The following is a 21543-nucleotide window of genomic DNA, read 5'->3' on the forward strand; positions in this document are numbered from 1 at the left end:
TTTCTCTTTTACATAGGCATCTCCACAACTGTGCCCATACCAATATTCATTGATAGTGGGGGTCTCACCTGCAGGCTTTTTCCTCCAGTCACCTGCCATTGTGGGGTCTTGGTTCTATATGAAGGGAATTTGATAACATTCCTTTCTTCTCATCATCTGGGATTCAACCATTTCAAAGGGTCACCCTTCCTCTCCCCAATACTCACACAGCCTTGTAAGCATCGGGGAAAAATTCCCATTGTACTAGAGCATGATACTGCTCATGATCTAAAACCACCACTATGAGGTCTTCATGGCTGCAATCTAAGCATTCTCTCAGACTAATGGAATAAGTTTCCCTTTTACATTTTCTATCTCAGAACATTTAAAAGGGCATTTTCCTAAACTTGCTCTTTAACTGAATCATTGTCACTAAATGCAACATTATCCGTTTTAAATGATAGCCATGCATTTACTTTTTTTTTAAGGGGGGTGGGTTTAGAAGTCACATTTAAAGTCATTTATAATGAAGTAAATAATGTATTTGTTTTGTTTGTTTCTCCACTTAAGAAAGTACAAGCAAAACAAAACCTCCTCAAATCTTTATCTCCCTTCATGGAATAAAACACATCCTTAGTATCCTTTTGGACTGAACTTGCCACCTGACTTTTTTTACCCATTCTATTTTATCCTTCCTAAAATTTTTTACTTATTTCTCACTCTAGCGATAGTTATTATTTCCAGGATCTCTATTGCTTCTTCACGCCTTAATATTTGGAAAGTCTGAATAGCAGGTATTTGTTAACTGCTTGTCAAAAACTTATGTTAGCTTTTCCGTCATACACCCTGCCCTTTTCAGTCCAGGAATAATAACATTGCCCTGAAATTTGGACCTTCCACCTGAATGGTATTGTCTTGTAAGTGGCTTGTCAACATGGATACTTTATAGACACAGTAGACAATTTCAAGTGATACCATTGCATGGTCCAGAATGGCATCATAGAATTCCATCATAAAGAACTAATGTGTTAGAGTTTATCTTATATATTCCCAAAGCGCTTGGATGCTTTAGGGCTCATTGTTGATAAACTCTTCTTGGAATGTTGTTTGGTTTGTTTTGCATGAGGTCACCTAGTAAGAGCTCCTTAACTTATTTTAGTTGCTCACAGGTGTACAGATAAAATTGCAAAATGTTCTTTAGAACTTCCTTGTGTACTGTTTAGTGTTCTAACAGCATTTCCTATAACAAGACTTCAAAAACTCCTAAGTTAAAAAAAAAATCAGTATTATGTTAAAGCTATGAGCTTAGGGCCTAACGCACATTTGGTGTTTAACAATATTCATACAGTGTTTTCTAGAGCAGTTACTTATTTTTTTAAATGTGTATAATTTCCACTCACATTGTATGATTAAAATTGTAATACTACAGATGGCCTTTGAGAAATCTTGCCTATGAGATAATTAAATTATTATATTTAATATGACATTATAATAGGATCATCTTTATGAGGGAGAAGTATTAAGGACTTCCTCAGATTTTTCAGACTTTTCTGATTTTGGTTACATGACTCATGTTAATTAAATGGATCCAAGTCTGTAAAGCTGACCATAATTCTCACATACCTTCTTGTATAGGAACTGTCTCTCTATATATACATATGTATATATACATATATATATATTTATACATACACACACACACGTATATATTTTCTTACAAGGATTCCTGATAGGTAGCATATCAAGAATTATGTTTGCAAACTTTTAATACTTTCCATATTTAAGTAATCCCATTTGCTTCTGATAGTATAATACCATTTGTGTGACTACAAGAGGAGCAGAATTACCACAGACAAATATATCTTTTATTTTTTTCATATAAGAGGTGTTTCAGGTCCATTACTCAAAATTCCCTTTAGTACCTCATTATTCCAAAAGATGATGAAAAATTGGGACATGAATTAAAACATGCACCATAAAGGCATGCTCTGCTAATTAACAAAATAAAATGTCCTCATATATTGTATTGTTTTTCCAGTCAAAACTTTTGCATCTTCCTCATTGTTGTACATGATGTAAAAACATTTTTTGGCTTAGACTTTGTATTATATATTGTGTTTTTACAGGAGGGAGCCCCAAGCACCTGAGCCTGGGCACTCCCTCGCCCAGACAGTCCCATCCCAAGGCATAAGCCCAGGGGGCTCTGACAGCCCCCAGACAGGGAGTCTGGATCACAGGTCAGTCTCCACCTGCCCCTTCATTCTGGGCTGCCACTTAATCTCCTTCCAAGTCCTTTCCTTGGCTGAGAACAGGGTCATTTGATCTTTGAGCGAGCCCTCATGTTTGCTCAGAGGTGCTCCTGGTCCAGCCAGCACCAGCTAATTTTCCTTTGCCTTTCCATCCTGGAAAACACAAAGAGCTCCCCTATCCCATCTAACGCCATTTTTTTTGCATGTCGCGCTATATGCCAAGTCAAGCCACATAGGTAGATTTACTGCAATATGATAAAATCCCATCACTCCAGCCACCATGACCTTGAGATATCAGGAAGCTCACCATGAAGACATTTTCATGGGCAGATCCCCAGAAAGAACAAAAAATTGAGAGTTCTTTTCAGTGAAGAACTCTCTGGTGAAGTGACCACAGCCTTCTGAAATGCTCCCTGAAACAGAGGAAAAAGTCCAGTAAGTGCAAGTCAAGCCATGTTGTTGTAGCATTCATGGAATAGCTGTGGCACCAGGACTTTGAGTTTCTAAGATTGTCAGTGAAAGGAACAAATGTCTCCTCCCAGAAGTGGCCGTCTGCCTGTGGGTGACTCACTTCGCTGTGTGGCTATGTTTCACCTGATTACAGCTGCATGGGCTTTTTCTACGGTTTTCCCCAGGCCGGAGCATTCACTAGCCTTCATTTGTGGCTGCACTTGGCTTTTTGACTTTTTCTTTTTGTTGAGAGTCTCAGTGGAAATCTTTATGCAAGTTTTAATTGGCTATCTGTGAAAGCACAAGTTGGCAATGATTGTGGCTAAAGGCAAAACTAGTGTGAGTTGTTTCTGAGTCAGGAGATACTATCTTACCAAAAATGGTCTTATAAGCAGAAAAAGCAACTGAACCCTTCTTTCAGAAGGGAATTTCACAATGTTATTTTGTATAGTACCTCGATTATGGCTAAAAATGAGGGAAAGGGCTGTGGAAAAAATAACCTGATATTTTTATATAATTGGAAATGTAGTCTTCCATGTTTATGAAGAGCTCAATAACTAAATATGGGAGAAAGGAGGAAAATGTAACCAAAAATAAATAATGTATTTTATAATTTCCCCTGGTTTGTTTACAAATAACTTATGTTTTATTGAGCTTGAATCTTTATTGTCTATAGTAGCCCTAGAAGTTACTTTTTAAATGAAAAAAAAAATGAAAAGTAAAACTTCCAAATTCTTCCAGTATGGAATTTGTTAAATCTACATTATTTTACAAGGACAAACTCTGAAGGGGATGTATTTTTGCTTGGCTCCCAGGGTAAAAATCAAAGGAAACTCTGGGGAAAACCAACAACTTAGACCTCCCTCCAATTTTTTTACCTTTAAAATTTGCACAGTAATTCTGATGGAAACATTGCCAGATCCATCAGGGAAATGCTAACTAAGGTCATTATTATTCTCTGGCAGTCATTCACACAATTCATGGTCAGACACTTGGAAGGCAACCTCTGAGGGTTGGTTCCTAATGGAAACATGAGCACTTTATTCTGGAGTGCACAAAGAAGAGGAAGGAACACTGCAGCTGCAACTAAATTACTAAACCCAGCTTCAAGATCATGGAGGCCTATTTAGACCACACAATGTGCATTGAGGCTCCAGGATCAGAAGAGTGGGACCCTATCTGCTCCTTGCAGAGCCAACTGGAACATACTTTCATGTTGACTCCAGCTTGAGACCCTCTATAGGGTGTAAGACAGTGGTCACGTAAAAGCCTTCTTATATTGGAAAGAGAACTTTGTTCCTTTTAATTGTTCTTAGGGTGTTGTATGCCCAAATGCCAGATTGGAATTGCAGCCATCTGAGTATTTTCAAAAAGCATCATTATCATTTAAAAACCAAAGAGCCAAATGAGAGGTGGCCTGGAAAAAGCCACTTTAGAGGTGGGTGAATGGGACTGCTGACTGTACTGTGATTGAAAGGGAGCTTCTAATTCACTTTGGGAAGCCACTGGAAAAGGCTTTCCCAGAAATGTTGAATATATTGTAGAATGCCTTGATTGAGCCTTGTTGTAGCTGAGATTATTCTCATGTCATTGTATAGACTGCCTCATAATCACCCAACATCCATTCTGGTTTATTTGCCATGGTCACTTGCATTTGGAGGGTGAAGACATCCTTGCTAAGCTTGTGCTGTGTATTTTCAGATTTTCTATCTTGTTCTGCTTTCTTTGTTCCTTCCATTGCTTTCTGCAGGTATTTAAACCCATGGTTCAAAAGAGACTATAATGTAGCTAAGTGGGTAGAAGATGTGAATAAAAACACTGAAGGACCATACTTTAGGTATTTTATAAATTAATTTTTATATCCTTCTCAAACTCTCCCAGCACATACAAATACTGTAGTGTGACTGGCTCTCTATCTTGTATCTCCCAATACAAGTTCCTATAGGTGGAAAGGGGTCCTTGTTTATTTGCTGCCTTTTGACTCTGTTTTTGCTTCGTGAGCAAGTCTGGTTCTTTTCTGAATGTTTCAAATAAAGCCATTTGAAAGGGTTGTCATTTAGTGCATGTCCCTATCACCATCTTAAGCTTTTTAGTAGCTTTCTCTTCATTTTATGCTATGTAGTGTTCTATGGGCATGAAACATACTTTCCACTAATAAAGAAGCACTATTAACCTGAACAATTTAGTTTCTAGAATCTAGCAGTTTCATAATGCATTTTTCCTACTCACTGCCTAAGAGTGCATAGTGCATACAAAAACTCAAGGAAAAACGTATAAAGAAACTAAGTGAAATGTGATGGGATTTTACTTGGAGTAGAAACAATGATTTGGTCTAACTGGAAAATTACTGAGACAACATTGACCACATGGGAGTATGTGGAATGAGTTTAGGTTTTATTTGTTCAGTATAACCATTTCCTACCAGAGAAAGGCTGTGCTGAGAAGTGTTATACAGATTCTCAACAAAGCATGTAAGAAATTTTTTATGCTTATAAAAATGTTGTTATCTAATACTTCAAATAGAACAGGAAGCAGCTGAAAATATATTCTTGACTCACAAAATAGAAGAATATCGCTACATTTTAGAAACTATCAAATTTACTCAGTTCACTGCAGCTCTGTGTAAACATTACAGGTCAGAAAGAATTTCCAAGAGTTCGTAATGGCATTTTTTACCCTTTATAATATCAAAGTGATTTTCTAGAGGTAAATGTCCACTTTATATCTGACTACTTTGTGGACAACTAAGGTAAAGGAGAAATATGTACTCAATTACTACCTCTTCTGAACACAATTTTACAATAAACTTTCATGTTACTGATTGCCATGACTTGGGTCAACATTGAACAGATATCAAAATATGTATGTGTTTTTAACTCTCAGCACCCGTATAAGGTGGACTCTCTCTTCCAGTGTACCATTTAGTTTAGTTATGTATAGTTTGAGAAAATGATTAGACCTACCTGCCTTTTAATTTGATCCATAACATTTGCATATACCCCAAGGAAAGCGTAACTCCTGCCTGCTCACAAAAATATATCCTGCTTTTATACCCCATCTTTCCCTCCTGCCCTGTCCCTCTGCTTGTCCCACACTTTCCCACACTGAACCTCATACACATACACTCACATTCAAACATCCCACCCTCATCTGTAGCTCCCAAGATGGCCAACATCAGGAAGACAGGTAAGATGATTTTGACTGTTATTTGGAATCTTGGCTCACCTGCAGTCCTATTTCTCCTTTCTGTTTTCCTCAGGCTTGTGGGCAGATTGTAATTTGTACCAGCCGTGGAACCAAAACAGAATGACTTTCATCCTATATGGGTTAGGGCTTTTATTCCCAAATGGATTTAGCATTTTTGCAGCAATAATTTGTGAAATGGTACCCCGGAAGAGTTGATTCACCTCCCCTGGGTGAGCTGAGTAGTTTATGTGGCTCTCAGAGAAAGAGGTCACGTTTCTTAAAATCAGCACCCAGGTCTGCCCAGAAGCTGCATGACTAAATGCAATTTGGATGGGGAAATGCTTCAGCACCCCTGATTGCACGTGCAAAACTGCAAGGACAATTTTAGAGGGTTCCTTTGTTTTCTCTTCTAATATGAGATGTTGGTTCCTACAGTAGATAGTGAAATTAAGAATTAATTGTTAAAATCATATTTATGTTTAAAGGTTAGACAAAGTTCTGTGGACAGTTATAATTTAATTGACATTTTTGAGTTAATAAGGGTGATAAGATTTGAAATTCAATACAGAATTTCTGTGGTGGTGGTAAATAATTGAGATGGCCCAGAACGTTTAACACAGTGATTCTAATGCAAGGGAGAATTTCATCCACCCTCTGTCCAAGCCAAGCCTCACATAGGAGACCCAAAGTGCATCCACACCTTGGCTTGTGCCTTGCCAACCCTATGCTTAGGCTCAGATCTGCTTCATCTGTGGCCAGGTCATTCAGGATTACCCTTCCTGTCAAAACCACCAGTGAGGGCAAAGGTCACCTCATTGTTTTTTGTAGAGACGGGATCTCACCATGTTGCTCAAGCTGGTCTCAAACTCCTGGGCTCAAGCAATCCACCTGCCTCAGCCTCCCAGAGTGCTGGGATTACACCCCTGTGGTTTTGGCTTTGCCGCATCCTTATCAAAATGCAATCTGCAGCAAACTGGTTCAAAATATAGTCCAGCATTTAAAATATAGTGGCCACACTGCTAGAGAGAGCAAGGCAAATGCCTAAATAGATATCAAGTGATCAGAGTGCCTCTGCTGTGCCCCCTTATCCAGTTTCGATATGATGGTGGTTGCTCAGGTTGTCCTCTGCATGAATTCAGGCCACCAGGAAGGAGCAAGTGAGTTCAGGACAAGAGCATTATCTCGCCACACCCAGATCCTGGATGCAGTTCTGTTATAAGCTCTCAGAAGGTAGCCTTACTCTCGGGTATTATCCCATTGATTACTCACTTCATCAGGGTTTTCGAGTCCACTTCCATGATTCTATGGAATTTTTGGTGACTCTGAAAAGAAACGAATAATTACAACTATCATGTATCCAGTGCCTATGATATACCTTTATTCCTCACATCCTAGGGTGTAAGCATTCTTATTACCTTTCTGTAGATGGAGGAAACTGAGGTAGAAAGAGTAATTCAAGGTGGCACAGCTAGTAAGTGTCAGAACCAGAACTAGAGCCTGACTCTGAATCCAAAATCTGTACCTTTTCCATTTCACCTTAATTAAAAGTAGCAGAGTGGATACTGATGACTTGAATCCTCTCTTAGTACACTTAACAAATTCTCCTGGATCTAGGCCAGGCACAGTGGCTCACGCCTGTAATCCCAGCACTTTGGGAGGCCAAGGTGGGCGGATCATGAGGTCAGGAGATTAAGACCATCCTGGCCAACATGGTGAAACCCCATCTCTACTAAAAATACAAAAATTAGCTGGGTATGGTGGTGTGCGCTTGTAATCCCAGCTACTTGGGAGGCTGAGGCAGGAGAATCGCTTGAACCTGGGAGGCGGAGGTTGTAGTGAGCCGAGATCACACCACTGTACTCCAGCCTGGCGACAGAGTGAGACTCTGTCTCAAAAAAATAAATAAAAATAAAATAACAAATTCTCCTGGATCAACCTACTATAAAACTCACATATGAACACAAGTGAATAAGAGGTGGACTTGTGTCCCTCTCCATGTGACTGGCCTGGTTTTTAGCCTGTCCTTGGGTGCAGAACTGAACTGAGGTTGGCCTTACAGGCATATATACAGAAGGTAATCCCAGGAAGTTTGATGTAGCCCCAAGAGGCACCACAATCCATTGGCACACAAACATACCTTTATTGTGTAATTCTAATAGGGTATCCATTATGGTAATTATAGTTTTTAAAGATACAGTAATGGGCTGGGTGGGGTGCCTCATGCCTATAATTCCAGCACTTTGGGAGGCCGAGATGGGTGGATCATTTGAGGTCAGGAGTTTGAGACCAACCTGGCCATCATGGTGAGACCCTGTCTCTCCTGAAAATAGAAAAATTAGCCGGGGGTGGTGGCGCATTCCTATAGTCCCAGCTACTCGGGAGGCTGAGGCAGGAGAATTGCTTGAACCCAGGAGGCAGAGGCTGTGGTGAGCTGAGATCACACCAAATGCACTTCAGACTGGGTGACAGAGTGAGACTCCATCTCAAAAAATAAAATAAAATAAAATGCAGTAATAATAATGGTTGACTTGTATCCAATGATGCACTTCACTTTTTAAGTGAATGAGCTGGGCTGGTGCCTGGCTTTAAGTGAAAGCCAGGCTGGAACTGCCGGGCAAGTAGTCAATAAAGGTCAGAAAAGAGCCTGGAGATAGTTTTGAAGAAATGTTTTCCTTAGACATTTGTGAGAAATTTTGAGTTTATTTTCCCTAAAGTGTTTTACCGTACCGTGGTCTCTACTCCTATTTTGACTCCTGCTCTGGTGCTCTCCATCCTCCCAAAATAATCACTTTTATGCTGTCACATACCACCCAGCCTCCAGGACCCTTTCCCCTGCTAAAACTTTCCTGCTGGGCTTCTCTTCCCCTCAGGGTCCAAGATGTCAATTAACAAGAGTGTTATTATTCTTTACTTCTATTTTGACTCCTGCTCTGGTGCTCTCATCCCCCCAAGATAATCAGTTTTATACCAGCCTCCAGGACCCTTGCCCCTGCTAAAACTTTCCTGCTCAGCTTCTCTTCTTCCCCTCAAGGTCCAAGGTGTCAATTAACTAGCGTAACTAGCGTGTTATTTTAAGAAGTAGTATATGTGCAATTTCTTTGGGGTTCTGGAGAAAATCTCCTGTTTTTGTTCTAACTTAATTGGCTTTGCCCATAGAAAGATATTTGAGGGGAAGACTGGACCTTCAGCACCCCTCATTGGAATGGCTTTGTCCATGTATCAGGCTGGCCATTTGGACCCATGGCCAAGTTAAAGCTGGAATGACTGTGAAGCTAAAAGCTAATAGCTAATGGTGTGGACACACATGCTGCAGCAGCTTAAAAAGATGCCTTGTTTTGCATGATCCCCTAAAGTAAACAAGATTTAACTATTTGTTTGTGTACCTTACTAGCTTTCCTAAAGTTGGATATTTTATCAGTAGTGATTAGGCTAAAAAGCTGATGCCAGGTTAATAGTCCTCATTTTAGAAAGATGCATTTAAATATCTAAATGCAGAAGTTTGCCATTATCTTACATGTACCAAATTTGTTTCTTAAAGATCATAGTCCTATTTAAAGTGTTTTTCTAAAATAAAATAATTTCTTAATTAAAAAATATGAAGTACATTGCTTTAATAGAACTTTAGAGAATTTGAAGTACTAGTATTAGTTACACCCATCCGCTCGGCAATGAAGAGCATTAACATAGGAGAAATCAAACAGCTGCTGTGTTCTAAACGTTCATGCAAAGGAGTGGTCCTAGCCATTTTTCAAAAATAGGAGTTACAGATTAAAAGTGAATTGTACCATTCTTCATTCTTAAAATCTATCAAGAATGTTCACTACTACTATCTTAGGGTGTATGGGAAAAATTATTTTCAAACTTTAGCTTGAATTCAGTGTCCATAAAATGGAAATTAGTATGAAAACTATGGCAGAACCAGAGCAAAGGATATTATATGCATGCAAACCAAAATTTAAAACAAGGAAGGAAAAAAGACACCTTTATGCTCTTGAATGCAGTGTAGGCAGTAGATCTTGACCTACCTAGTGCTACCCCCGCCCCTCCCACTAACATTCCCAGGCTGGATCAGTCACAGCAGATGAGGTACATTCTACTGAAATAAACACTTTTGCTATAAGGTGGCAGTGTAACCAGTTCAATGTGGGTTTTTACCACCTTGCACCATGGATTAAGGAGCAGTGGATGTGTAGTGGTAACGTTTGTGAATGGAATAGCTACTACAGTTATCACATCTGTTTTTCATTGATATCTTATGAGCAGACATTTTTTACTCAGCTGTTTTCTTTTTTCACTTTAAAGACAAGTTAGCAATAGATAGGGGCTTGTCCAGTATGTTCAGCTTAGTCACAAATTACCACTACACATGCAAAATCAATGAAGTACAGCATAATACACCGGCAGCTTACATAGAAATGCTGATTGTAGGGACTAATTAGACCATTTTTGTATGTTCTCATCAGACTTTGTTTGGCTGGAACTCTGCACTCCTTACTGCTTGCATGTTTACTAATTTATTAAAAGCCCTGTATTTGCCTTTGTTCCTTCACAACTAACACACTGGCCTCTGAATGCATGAGTGTTGTGTAAACTGGTGTGTGATTTAGCAACTAATAAATATATCAGTTGTAATGGATTGTAAGATCTTAAGAGAAAATTGGAATTATTGTACTTAAACATTTTTACATTAAGTGGTTAAAAATAAGGCACAATATTAATGTTTTATACACATAATTTACCATTATAAGCTCTTAGAATAATTTCATCCCTTCTGCATTTTAGCTTTTTATCTATTCTATAGGATACATTTTTAGTGGCTTGTAGTTGAAAAGTATCATTCTATGTTCTAACATTTAAATAATCCATTGCAGTCATGAAATTAGGAAGATAAAATTGCAGCATTTCACTGTTGAGAATGACAGAATATCTTCCCAGTAGTTAAATCTTTGCAGTAGTGGCATATGAAAGTTAGAAGTCAGAGGGTTTGTTCTGAACCCACTTTTCAGATATTTGAAAAATGTTAGGCAATCACATGATACTTAATTCATGTTCTCAACATCTCAGGACTTTATCTCCTGCCAAGTCTCCTTCTTCATCAACTGGGTCTATTGCCTCCAGCAGAAAATACCCTTACCCAATGCCTCCACTTCCTGATGAGGACAAGAAAGTGAACCGACAAAGTGCCAGGGTATGTGGAATCCTCTTCCATGTGCGTACATGCTCAGTCATTATCATTTATCTATGAGTTTATATTTTAAAAGAGAGAACCATTTTTCCTCCCTTGTTCCTAAGAAAATGAAAAAATCAAACTTGAAAATAAGGAGATTCTTGAGACTTTTGGCTTCAGATTTATATTTGCAAATAGTTTAATCTGCATTGATACAGTCTTGGTACATTTTGTGTAATTAATTGCTATATATTTATATATTTTATTATTGTAGCTAATATATTAAAACCTACAGTAAACAGAACAGCGTATTTTGCTATATCACCTTTTACATTTTAATCACACTGCCACTGTCTCACAACATTCCTGAAACATATCAGTATGTAAAATTCGAGATACAGTGGAGTTTAGAGAGGCAGACTGGTCCTCAGAGACTTAAGTGAAAGATGTAACCAAAGAATAATTACCTTTATTGATGTCCAGGCTCTGTTGTGGTCATTTACACTGTAATGTTCATCTTCTTAGAAATAATGTTGCAAAAAAATAAAATAAAGCTTATAAGCCTCGGCAGCTTTAGCTGCTGGTTAGACTCTTTGGTCTTCAGAGATGTTTCGGAATCTCTTTGATCCCAAACCTAAATTATGTGATTCAAGGTAAACGTGGATCATTCAAATTTTAATTTTAACTCAGAGTCAGTAAGAAGGCACAAATAATTAAAAGCTGTGTAGATCACTATAATCCAAAAGTCTTTAAAAACTACCAGCAGTGTTTTGTTAATCATAAAAAATTACCATTATATGTTAATATGAGAAATGGTAAAAGATAACAAGACAATTCAGATTCCCAGCACTCAGCTTTCTGAATTAACAAAAGACTTCTTGATAGATACCTAGTTGTTCATGATGTCATGTGTGATAATGAAATCTGAGACTGATGTCATTCCTGCCCTCCTCAAATAATTGTCTAAGTGTAGCACCCCACTTTCTGCTAAATTGTCTGCATCCCTGTTTTGTTCCATCAAGTTAGGGACATTCCCTCAGCTGTTGTCATGTCAGAGTTTGGGTTATTGGAGATGTTACCACACAAGAGCCTGTAAAAATGATAGCTCCCTAGAAAAAATGACTGGCCCTGGGCTGAGCAGGTGACCACAAAGGCTCTGGCTGCTGGGATTGTTACCTGAAAAGTCTGATTTGTTCTATGCACTGTGGAACAGCCACATAAGCATGTGGCAGAATCCTACCAAATACACAGCCCCTGTCTCTGGGCTGTCTCTGTGGGCTGTGGAGAGTGGAACAAGCAGATCTTCCTATCAGCAGCCCCTCTGTTACCACCACATAGACGTGGGCCAAGGCATGTCTAGGGCTGAAAGTGATGTTTGGCAATTGCTCATTTTTTCTCACTGGAGTAATCATGACATTCAGGTTTTTCCCAATGTTGTTCATTTGTCCCTCCCTTCTTTCTCCTGTCACATATTATTTTTAATCTTTATAAAACAATATTGAGGAAACTTCAGCTCTCTGAGGCCAGAGTCTAATCCCTTTAGCCCTCCAGACCATTATCTGAGCATCAATTCAGATCGTCTTTGCTCCAGACCCACCACAAGCGCCATTTAACTCCTCTCCACCACCAGTGTCACCCATTCACGAAGATCCTCACAGTTCAGATATTCCTGTGGTTTACAAGGGGTTGGTGTCTTTTCAATAAAAAGGGCATATAAAATGACCTAAGGTAGATAGCATGGTGGCTTTACCACAGTCCTGTGGAATAGGCAGACATGGGCATTCAGAACAAGATTTCCATGAAGATTTGGGAGAACATATTAAGGGAACCTATACAGAAACATCTACTTACTCACTTGGCTTTTTCTCCTTTTTCTTTCCCAGAAACTCATTATATATACAGCGACATGCACCAAATGTCCAGTAAAAATGGAATTTGGATGGAATTGGATACAACCTAAGTCACTCTGTTCATAGGCTTTATTTGTTTATGTTTATAATAATTATATCTAAATTCTATTGCCTGGAAACATATTTCATCAGCTTGATCTTCTTTTTAAATTGGTCTTCCTTTTCTGGTGAACTGAGTTGCATTCATATCTGATCATGCCACACTTGTTATTAGTCCATTGAGGTGATTGCTGAACATTGTAGAAATTTGACCAGAACAGGGCCAATATAAAGAGCTCATGGCAAAAGCAAGGAGAGGGTAAGAGGGACAGAATGAATGAAGGGACATCCTGCCTTGAATGTATCCTTCCACTGTGATACCTCAGCTTGTGAGAGAGAACCTTTTATTTATTTTATTTTATTTTATTTTATTTGAGATGGAGTCTCGCTCAGTCGCCCAGGCTATAGTGCAATGTCGCGATCTCGGCTCACTGCAAGCTCCGCCTCCCGGGTTCACGCCATTCTCCTGCCTCAGCCTCCCGAGTAGCTGGGACTACAGGTGCCCGCCACCACGCCCGGCTAATTTTTTTTGTATTTTTAGTAGAGACGGGGTTTCACCGTGGTATGCAGGATGGTCTCGATCTCCTGAGCTCGTGATCTGCCCATCTCGGCCTCCCAAAGTGCTGGGATTACAGGCGTGAGCCACCACGCCCAGCTGAGAGAACCATTTTTTAAGGAGGTAGTGATAGAAGTGGAGTGTATGGCAGTGATTTTCAAGTGGGTGATGGTGGAATTGATGGAATCACACTTCCCTGATGTCAGTAGTTTTCTGTCGTGGCTGCACAAGGGAATCATCTGCAAAGCTTTTAAAATATTCTTACGCCTGAGTCCCACCCAGAGAGATTTTGATTTAGTTGGTCTGGTGTGGTGCCTGGGAAGTAGAATTGTAGAAACCTCCCCAGATTAATGTAATGTGCAGCTGAGGTTGAGAACCACTGCTCTAGCTGGCTGTCTTAGAATCCTGGGGAAAGGAAGGGCATGTGTAGCTTAAAAAATAATATTGTAAATTCTTTTATTTCATTTGAGACACAATATTGACTCTATTCAAAATGTTTAGTAACATTAAATGAGGATGTGATGGTTTTTGTATCAAAAGATGGCTGCTGTTAAAAAGGTTGAGACACAGGTTTTGAGGAAACAGAGAGCTAAAAGTTGGAGTGTTTATTCTATCCACTTTTTAGACTTTGCAAGAGTGTGCATCCACAATCACATATATATGGATGGAATCACTGAATCTTTTTCATCTCCTATTCAGAATACATCTGCTTCCTGCTTTCACAATGTGCAATTTTGCTCTTTTCTGTTGTGCAGCTATGGGAGACATCCATTTAAGATCAACTGTTTACATGTGATACATCGAAAACTGTTTACTTCAACTTTTATAGAAACCCAGGCTCATGGAATCACTGCAAATCTATCTGCTCTTCAGACAATACGAAGACCTTCTGAGATGCTACAGAGGAGAGGAAGCGGAGTTTCACATCTGGTTACCATTTTCTTTTTGTCATTGGCTTAGGATTTAACTGAACCATGAAAAGAACTACTGAAATATTACACTATAACATGGAACAATAAAGGTACCGGTATGTTAATGGATAATCCGCATGACAGATAATATGTAGAAATATTCATAAAGTTAACTCACATGACCCAAATGTAGCAAGTTTCCTAAGGTACAATAGTGGATTCAGAACTTGACGTTCTGAGGCACATCCTCACTGTAAACAGTAATGCTATATGCATGAAGCTTCTGTTTATTGTTTTCCATATTTAAGGAAACAACATCCCATAATAGAAATGAGCATGCAGGGCTAAGGCATATAGGATTTTTCTGCAGGACTTTAAAGCTTTGAAAGGCCAATATCCCATAGGCTAACTTTAAACATGTATTTTTATTTTTGTTTTGTTTTTTACTTTTCATATTTATATTAGCATACAAGGACAATTGTATATATGTAACATTTTTAAAATTTTAAAAAAATGCAGCTGTTACACACAAGTGTATTTTGCCAAATGCCTAAAAATTCCGTCACAATCACATCATCGTCATCCATCCAGTGATCTTCAAAGACTATAAGCAGGTAATGTAAATATAGTGGTCAATGCTGTAAATGTGTCTCTCCATATTTCGTATTTGTCCAAAACATGTGATATCCCTTTAACCTGTGCACAGTCTGGAGGCAGTTTTATTGAGTGAGTAATTGAGTGAGAGAACAAAATGCCCAGCAAAACTTCTGGCCTCCACAGTTTGCTGATGCAGGAGCCCACTCTGCTGCCGATGGGCTGCTCCCTGGAAATCATCTATCCCATCCATCCATCCCATCTCATCCCAGTGAGCCAGCCCCTCAGCAGTGTGTGCTGCTGAGATTAAGCAAGTGCACCAAAGACACATGAGACAACGTACTGCCAGTGAGCTGGTAGCTTCTGGTTTGCCAATACTCTAACCCTTTGTGGCCTGAAGTTTTGTTCCTTGGCAAAACTTTTTAGTCACCCTTATCTGTGAAATGAATGACTTGTTTTAACAAAAACAACTTTGACACTGTTGATTAAGAATATTTGTCATCACTGGCATGTGAATCCCAACAAGTCATTCTGCACTGACTCTGAAGCAAGATGACGGAAGATTCTACTGTTTGAGTTGAGCAGCTTCAACCATTCATAAAGGGTTAAGTTAGATCTAAACCACAGAGATGCAGCAACTGCGAAGTTACACTAACAGCTGGTGGGGGAAAGAATCTGATGCTTTGAAACATATATTTTTTAATCCATAGGAAAATAAGATTCTATTTTAAAAGACCCTTCTTTAAAACCAAAGTTTGATAGCTGTTATAATGGCAGATCTGTCATTCCAAAAGAAAGCTAGCTACCCTAGTGAGGCTGGAGATTGATGGGCTCAATCACATGGTCTGCTCTGAAGTATACTTCTGATTTCCTCATTTGCTGTGTGTTCTTAAGAGGAATGGAATCTGCAGACAGGTTTTCAGATATACTCTCTAAATTTGATCCTCTCCCATAGTATCCATGGACAAAATCCATATCATCTTCATATGTAATCAATTTGATTACATATCATGCCCAAACTGAAGGGCCGAGTTAGAAGGCAGCATTTTATACTGTGTGTTTATGTCTTCTGTAATGGACCTCTCTTTTGAAAGTCTTTGAAATGTTTGGAAAGCAATTTAATGATCCAAAATTACATAATGTAAAACAGCATTTTTCATGACAGGAAGGGATGTGATTGTTGATATGACCATAAAGCGATCCATCAGGCCAAGGTTTGGGTGAGTGTTGGGCAGTGTTGCCACATAGCTCAAGCCAAGAACAGAAGGGCAGACAGATTGAAAGATGTAGCAAATAAAGTGACTTTTTACCAAGATCACTGTAACGTGCACTGAATGTTTCCTGGTACTGAGTGTACAAAAGGCTAATGCTATAAGGTTTATTTTGACTATAAAAGAGTTTATAGATTTGAATATAAGGTGCCTCATGTAAATATGCTTCCTAGTTACAGGTACACAAACTCTAATTTGAAAGAATCCACAAATGGCTAGCTGAGAAGTTAACAGATCTCTATCATTCGTCTGTGTGTCTTTCTTCCCTCACCTCAGTTATTTTTACATGAAATTATTATTTCAAATGAAAATCATGATCATGTGCCTTTTGGGAGACATGGTTGCTCTAGAGGTATATAGTTTGTAATTACCCTCCTTGGTAATAACCTTCCTGTGGAACTGAATAAAAATTTTTCTGTTTTATTTGTAGAGATTATGATTTGAGGTATACAGTAACTTTAATGTTCTATTCTTGGAATCTACTCTATCTCCCATGTTTAAACATTCTTAGAGCCATTTGTGGGATTCACTGACAAATTTATAGTCTCAAGGGAGAGTTTCAAGAAGTATCTATATGTATACTCATGGTTGGGGTTCTAGAGGCATTACATCTAAATATTTATGACTTTTCATCCACCGAGGTAGGTAGCATTAAATATACAAGCACAGCATTATTTCTCTTTAAATATCTATTTTGGAGAGAAACTTTGAGGCCGTATCACAGTTTATATCATGCAACTAATATTTATATTTCCCAATCCACTACAAAATCATTGCTAAGCAGAAGAGAGCAGTTATTTGGCCTTTATGTTCCATTGTATGCCTTTTTCCCCTCTTCCAGTTTTATGCATTGATAAGACTACAGATTGGCACCCTGCTGCCTGAGAAGTTCCATTTATCCATAGTCATTGCAGTGCAGTAAACCCTGATTTAAAAGAACATTTAAATCTCTCCAGTAAGTGTCAACAGGAAGGCATGGGATAGCAGAGACTCCTTATGGAGTGGACTGGCCACATGAACTGTCCTCCAGCCACTCTTTATTTAGATGGGAAGTGGCATGGTCCTCTGAACGCTGCAGGCTGGAAATGATCCCCAGGGCACATGCAATCTGTGGAAAGGAATACATCGGACAGTGCAACATGGTGAGGGCTTTCAATTTGCTGTGGTTGCTGTATTTTTAACAAGACACCCGGAGCTTCGATTAGGAATAACCTATCATTAGAGTTGTTCCTTTAAAAAATGTTGATGAATAAACCAAATGTGGGTTTAAAATGCCAACTTATTTTTCACTTTGATATTGGTGCTTTATTAAGTGATACCATAGTTTCTCTCTCTTTTCCCTGTTACTTTAAAAAGAATTTTAAAATTGTGTTTGTATATAAGGTCAGTCTGGCATAGAATTTCTGAAAGTAACATTAATAGGATTTCTAAAGAAGATGTCAGAAAGACAAAATTGGATATTCTGTGCACTTTCAGAGAAGGACTATTTATGTTTGAATTTCATAACAGGCTTACATTTCTTTTCTATTGATTCCCTTGCATATCTACATAATTTAATCCTGTCTATTGTCCCAGATCTCTTGTGGCTACTTTACCTGTTACCTTTTTTGGGATTTTGTTCTTTATGTTTTACAGTTACCTTTGGACCAGAAGATATATGGTATTTTTATTCACTTTTTTCAGTGTTTTAAAATAAGGTTTGTTCATTTATTCATTTTATCCATTCATTTCCTATTGTCGTATAGTTCTAACCATATATATAGTACTTTAAATATTTTCTTATGTTATTATTTAACACAATAATAAATTCTTATCTAAAGAAAAGATTATTTTACTTTATTTTACTTAAAGGAAAGAGAATTTATTGGCAGGATATTGAGTAGCTTGTAGAGTATATGGAAGGGGAGAGCCAAGTTAGGAACTGGCAGGAGCGAGGAGGGACAAGACAGCTGCCTGCACAGTCTGATAGGACACATCTGGCTGCTGCCACTGGATGCCCACATGGGCAGCGTGTTGTAAATATCACCCTACCAGTTGGTAAGTTGGCATGAATTTTCCATGAAACACTTGACTCCCATTTGCAGCATCATATCTACTTTTTATGCACCTAATTATATTTTTCCTTTCACTTTTATGTTTTTTTTTTTCTAAAACTGCCACCTAAATACCTTTCCACTCCGTTAAATGTATGGAGTCAAGATAAATTTCTCATTCTTGCTCTACAGTTTAAGATGTATAAGAAGTAAACACTTCCATGGAATAGGGCTTAATTTGGGGCTCAAATGTTTTGTTTTCCTCCTGAGATGTTTTTGAATGGGTAAGACTACTCTGGTTTTGGATGCAGCAACTTTTCTCCTGGCATGGAAGAACTAAGGACTTTGATAAACAGTTTCCCATTGATAGTATAATATAATGAGGGGCCCAGTCTGCTCTTGTGAAAATTGGCTGAGCGGCAGCAGCCCATCCCAGCTGTGTGTGAGTAGCTCTGCTGTTAAAAGTACACCTGCTGGGAATTGTTGGCACATGCTCATAGCATATGCTCTGTGGGGCAGGTGCTTTTAATTCCAAGAGGAGCTTTTCTCCCACATCTGCAGATGCAGAGCAAAGATGCAGCAGGACTTTAGAAAACAGGAGTGTTTCTACTGACATTTTATTCATTGCTTTGTTAGTCCCGCAAATGGAGCAACTTCTGGTTGTTTGTAAGCAGAAAAACAAAACATTCAAAACCAAAAACCTAATTAGTACTTTTGTCCTTTATATCCCTAGGATGCCCTAGGGAGTAGAGGTGGCAGGCATCTTTATCTTCACCCACTGGCACATTAGCAGCTTATGCAACTTAGGAAGTCACTGGGAGATGAGTCCTAAAAGCCTGAATTTCAGGATGGGGAGGAGATAAGAAGCAGAGAACTTTGGGAGACCATGGGGCATTTAGTCCTGGCATAGACACAGAATGGATATTCACAGGAAGATTCCTGAGGCCAGATATGCAGGAGAGCACACATTGTCACAAGGGGTGTGGTGGGAAGAGAGGTGCTGGATGCCTCAGACAGACTTCTGTGCTTGGCAGATTGACTGAGTGTTGACTCTGAATACTTTGTGGTCCAGTCCATAATAGGCCAGTCACTCCTGCCTGATGCATCCCTGTTGCACTGTTCATAGAACCTGTATCATATGGGGAAGCTTCAAGGCTGGTAGGCTTTTCATCAAGTAATCATCATTCCATGTTCCTACGTATCCTTGAAATCAAAACCAGGCAATATGTGTGTTTTTGGTTTTGTTTTACAAAAAGGCATACAATGAGACGAATTCTTAAGATAATGCACATACAGAATCATCAATAAAGTTTCAAAGAGTTTATGGAGAAAAGGTATTTTCCTTTCTTGTAAAAAATATGTTATATATATATATATAATATGCTGATCTGCATTCACCTTAGGGCTTAGCCTCTTATTTTATGAATTTTCAGGCTGTGATTTGTGTTGGATGGTTAAGCTCTAAAATAATGCAAATAGCCCCAATCTTTAAATATAGCGGTGCTAAGTTGAACAAGTAACACAATACAGAAAATGCTGATATGAATACTTAGTAATAATACAAAAGTTCCTGCTAAATTATATATGTGTATCACTGCCTGACTAGAAACCCCACTTTTCTTTTCTAATCCAGCACAAAATCAAACTCTGATTCTACAACCAGTCTTTTTAAAGGGCAAAAATGACTCAACACCTTTGTTTTGTATGGAAAACTTTTTTTTTTACACTAACTGCAAAAGTGCTTTAAAAAAAGGCTTATTCAGGATAGATAAGCATGTACTCCTTTTTTAACTTGCTGGAAGACTTGCCCCTCCAAACTAGCACCCCCAAAAGACAACTTCTTTCAGAAACGGGGTGTTTTACCTAAACATAGTAGCTTACATGTTAGCCAGCAGTAGGTCGGCACTAGTGTTTTCCACGGTTATCACCTTTGACAGGTGATGTGCATCTATAGATAGTGGAAGCCACCCCATGGGGAGGTGTTAATAGCAGCATGGTTTCACTTTTGGTAATCAGGTAATCATGTGTATATACTTAGATTCGCATTATTTTAACATTTCTCTGCTACTCTGCACTTCAGGTTCGTTAAGCTATTTTAATAATTACTGGGGTTATGGCAAACACCAATGGAAATGTATATGGCAACTGCTTTCCTGAGCAAGTGTGATTTGTTTTATGGCTGTTCAAGTTATAAAATTGTTCTTACATTGTAGGTAAACAAAATCTTGATGTTTTTAAAGGTCACTGTAACTTAAGGTTCAAATTTCTGGCACAGTTTTATTAGTATTCACTTCGGAAGCTAATAAGATACCATGGTTTTCTATGTTACTCCCATTGTAACATTAGTAAAGTGACTTTCAATAAAAGATTTATGTTATTTTGATGCACGACTCTTCTTTTTCTCCCAGCTAGTTTCTCTTTCAGAAGCTTTGTTAGGGGTACAGTCAAGGGATTGTTTCTTTCCTGTTCACTGGTGTCCCAGAAGGGGTCACTAACATGATGAGAAATAGAACCCTTTAGCAAAGCCTGAGTGCTCGATTTGTTGCAGTTTCCTCATCTGGATGGCAGAGTTAGTTTACTTATTTATCTATTTGCCTCTCCTTGTAAGCACTTCCTCTCTCACCCTAGTGAGGATCAATTTCCTATATCCTGTCCTGTAGACCAGGCAGTGGTGCTTAGTTAATAAGGTCACCTGTGCTGCATTCTAAAGCACTGAGCCTAGGATGGGCTCATGAGTTCATTGCCTAAAAACTGTTCCACCCTGGCTTTTTCATCTTCCAGGCAGGCATTTTACCTACCCGTCATTATTCTGGCATTTGCGGGGTCCTTGCCATCTGTTCATAGGCTGCATAGTTAATAAGTTATAAGTAGTCAAGGTATTGTTTTAATGTGAGAAAAAGAGAAGGAAGTCACTGATGAAGGGTTTGTACATTTAGTATGAGATTTTAAAAGTTTATGGTGATTACACATAGCTCCATTTCTTGCATTTATAATATTTTAGTCATATAATAAGTCATTTAGATGAACACTGAAACAGTAACTTGGCTGAGCCAAAGCAAAGTCTAGTTCACAGATGGCAGCCAGCTCACGGACTTGATGGTACCACCTGGAACATCATGCTGAAGGACAGTCTAAACTCCAATTTGGCTCAGTAGAAGCAAGAGCTTTAATTTAATATGACTACTGTGGTGCAAATCT

General features: G+C 38.7%; 1 protein-coding gene across 32 annotated transcripts in view; it reads left to right on the forward strand.

Annotated features, from left to right (window-relative positions):
* Positions 1-20728, forward strand: part of ADAM22 (ADAM metallopeptidase domain 22) — a 269082-nt gene extending 248354 nt beyond the window's left edge. For 11 of the 32 annotated variants that reach the window (XM_055114647.2, XM_055114652.2, XM_055114655.1 and 8 more), the window contains 2 exons: positions 10929-11052; positions 14292-20728. In XM_055114647.2, coding sequence (XP_054970622.1) covers positions 10929-11052; positions 14292-14312 — 145 coding nt within the window. In that variant the 3' untranslated portion in view covers positions 14313-20728. The other 21 variants (XM_034964383.3, XM_034964385.3, XM_034964382.3 and 18 more) reach the window with 7 other exon arrangements.
* Positions 20729-21543: the final 815 nt, after the last annotated feature.

Source organism: Pan paniscus, chromosome 6 (genome assembly GCF_029289425.2).
Source record: "Pan paniscus chromosome 6, NHGRI_mPanPan1-v2.0_pri, whole genome shotgun sequence".
In the NCBI taxonomy this organism is placed as follows: Eukaryota; Metazoa; Chordata; class Mammalia; order Primates; family Hominidae; genus Pan; species Pan paniscus.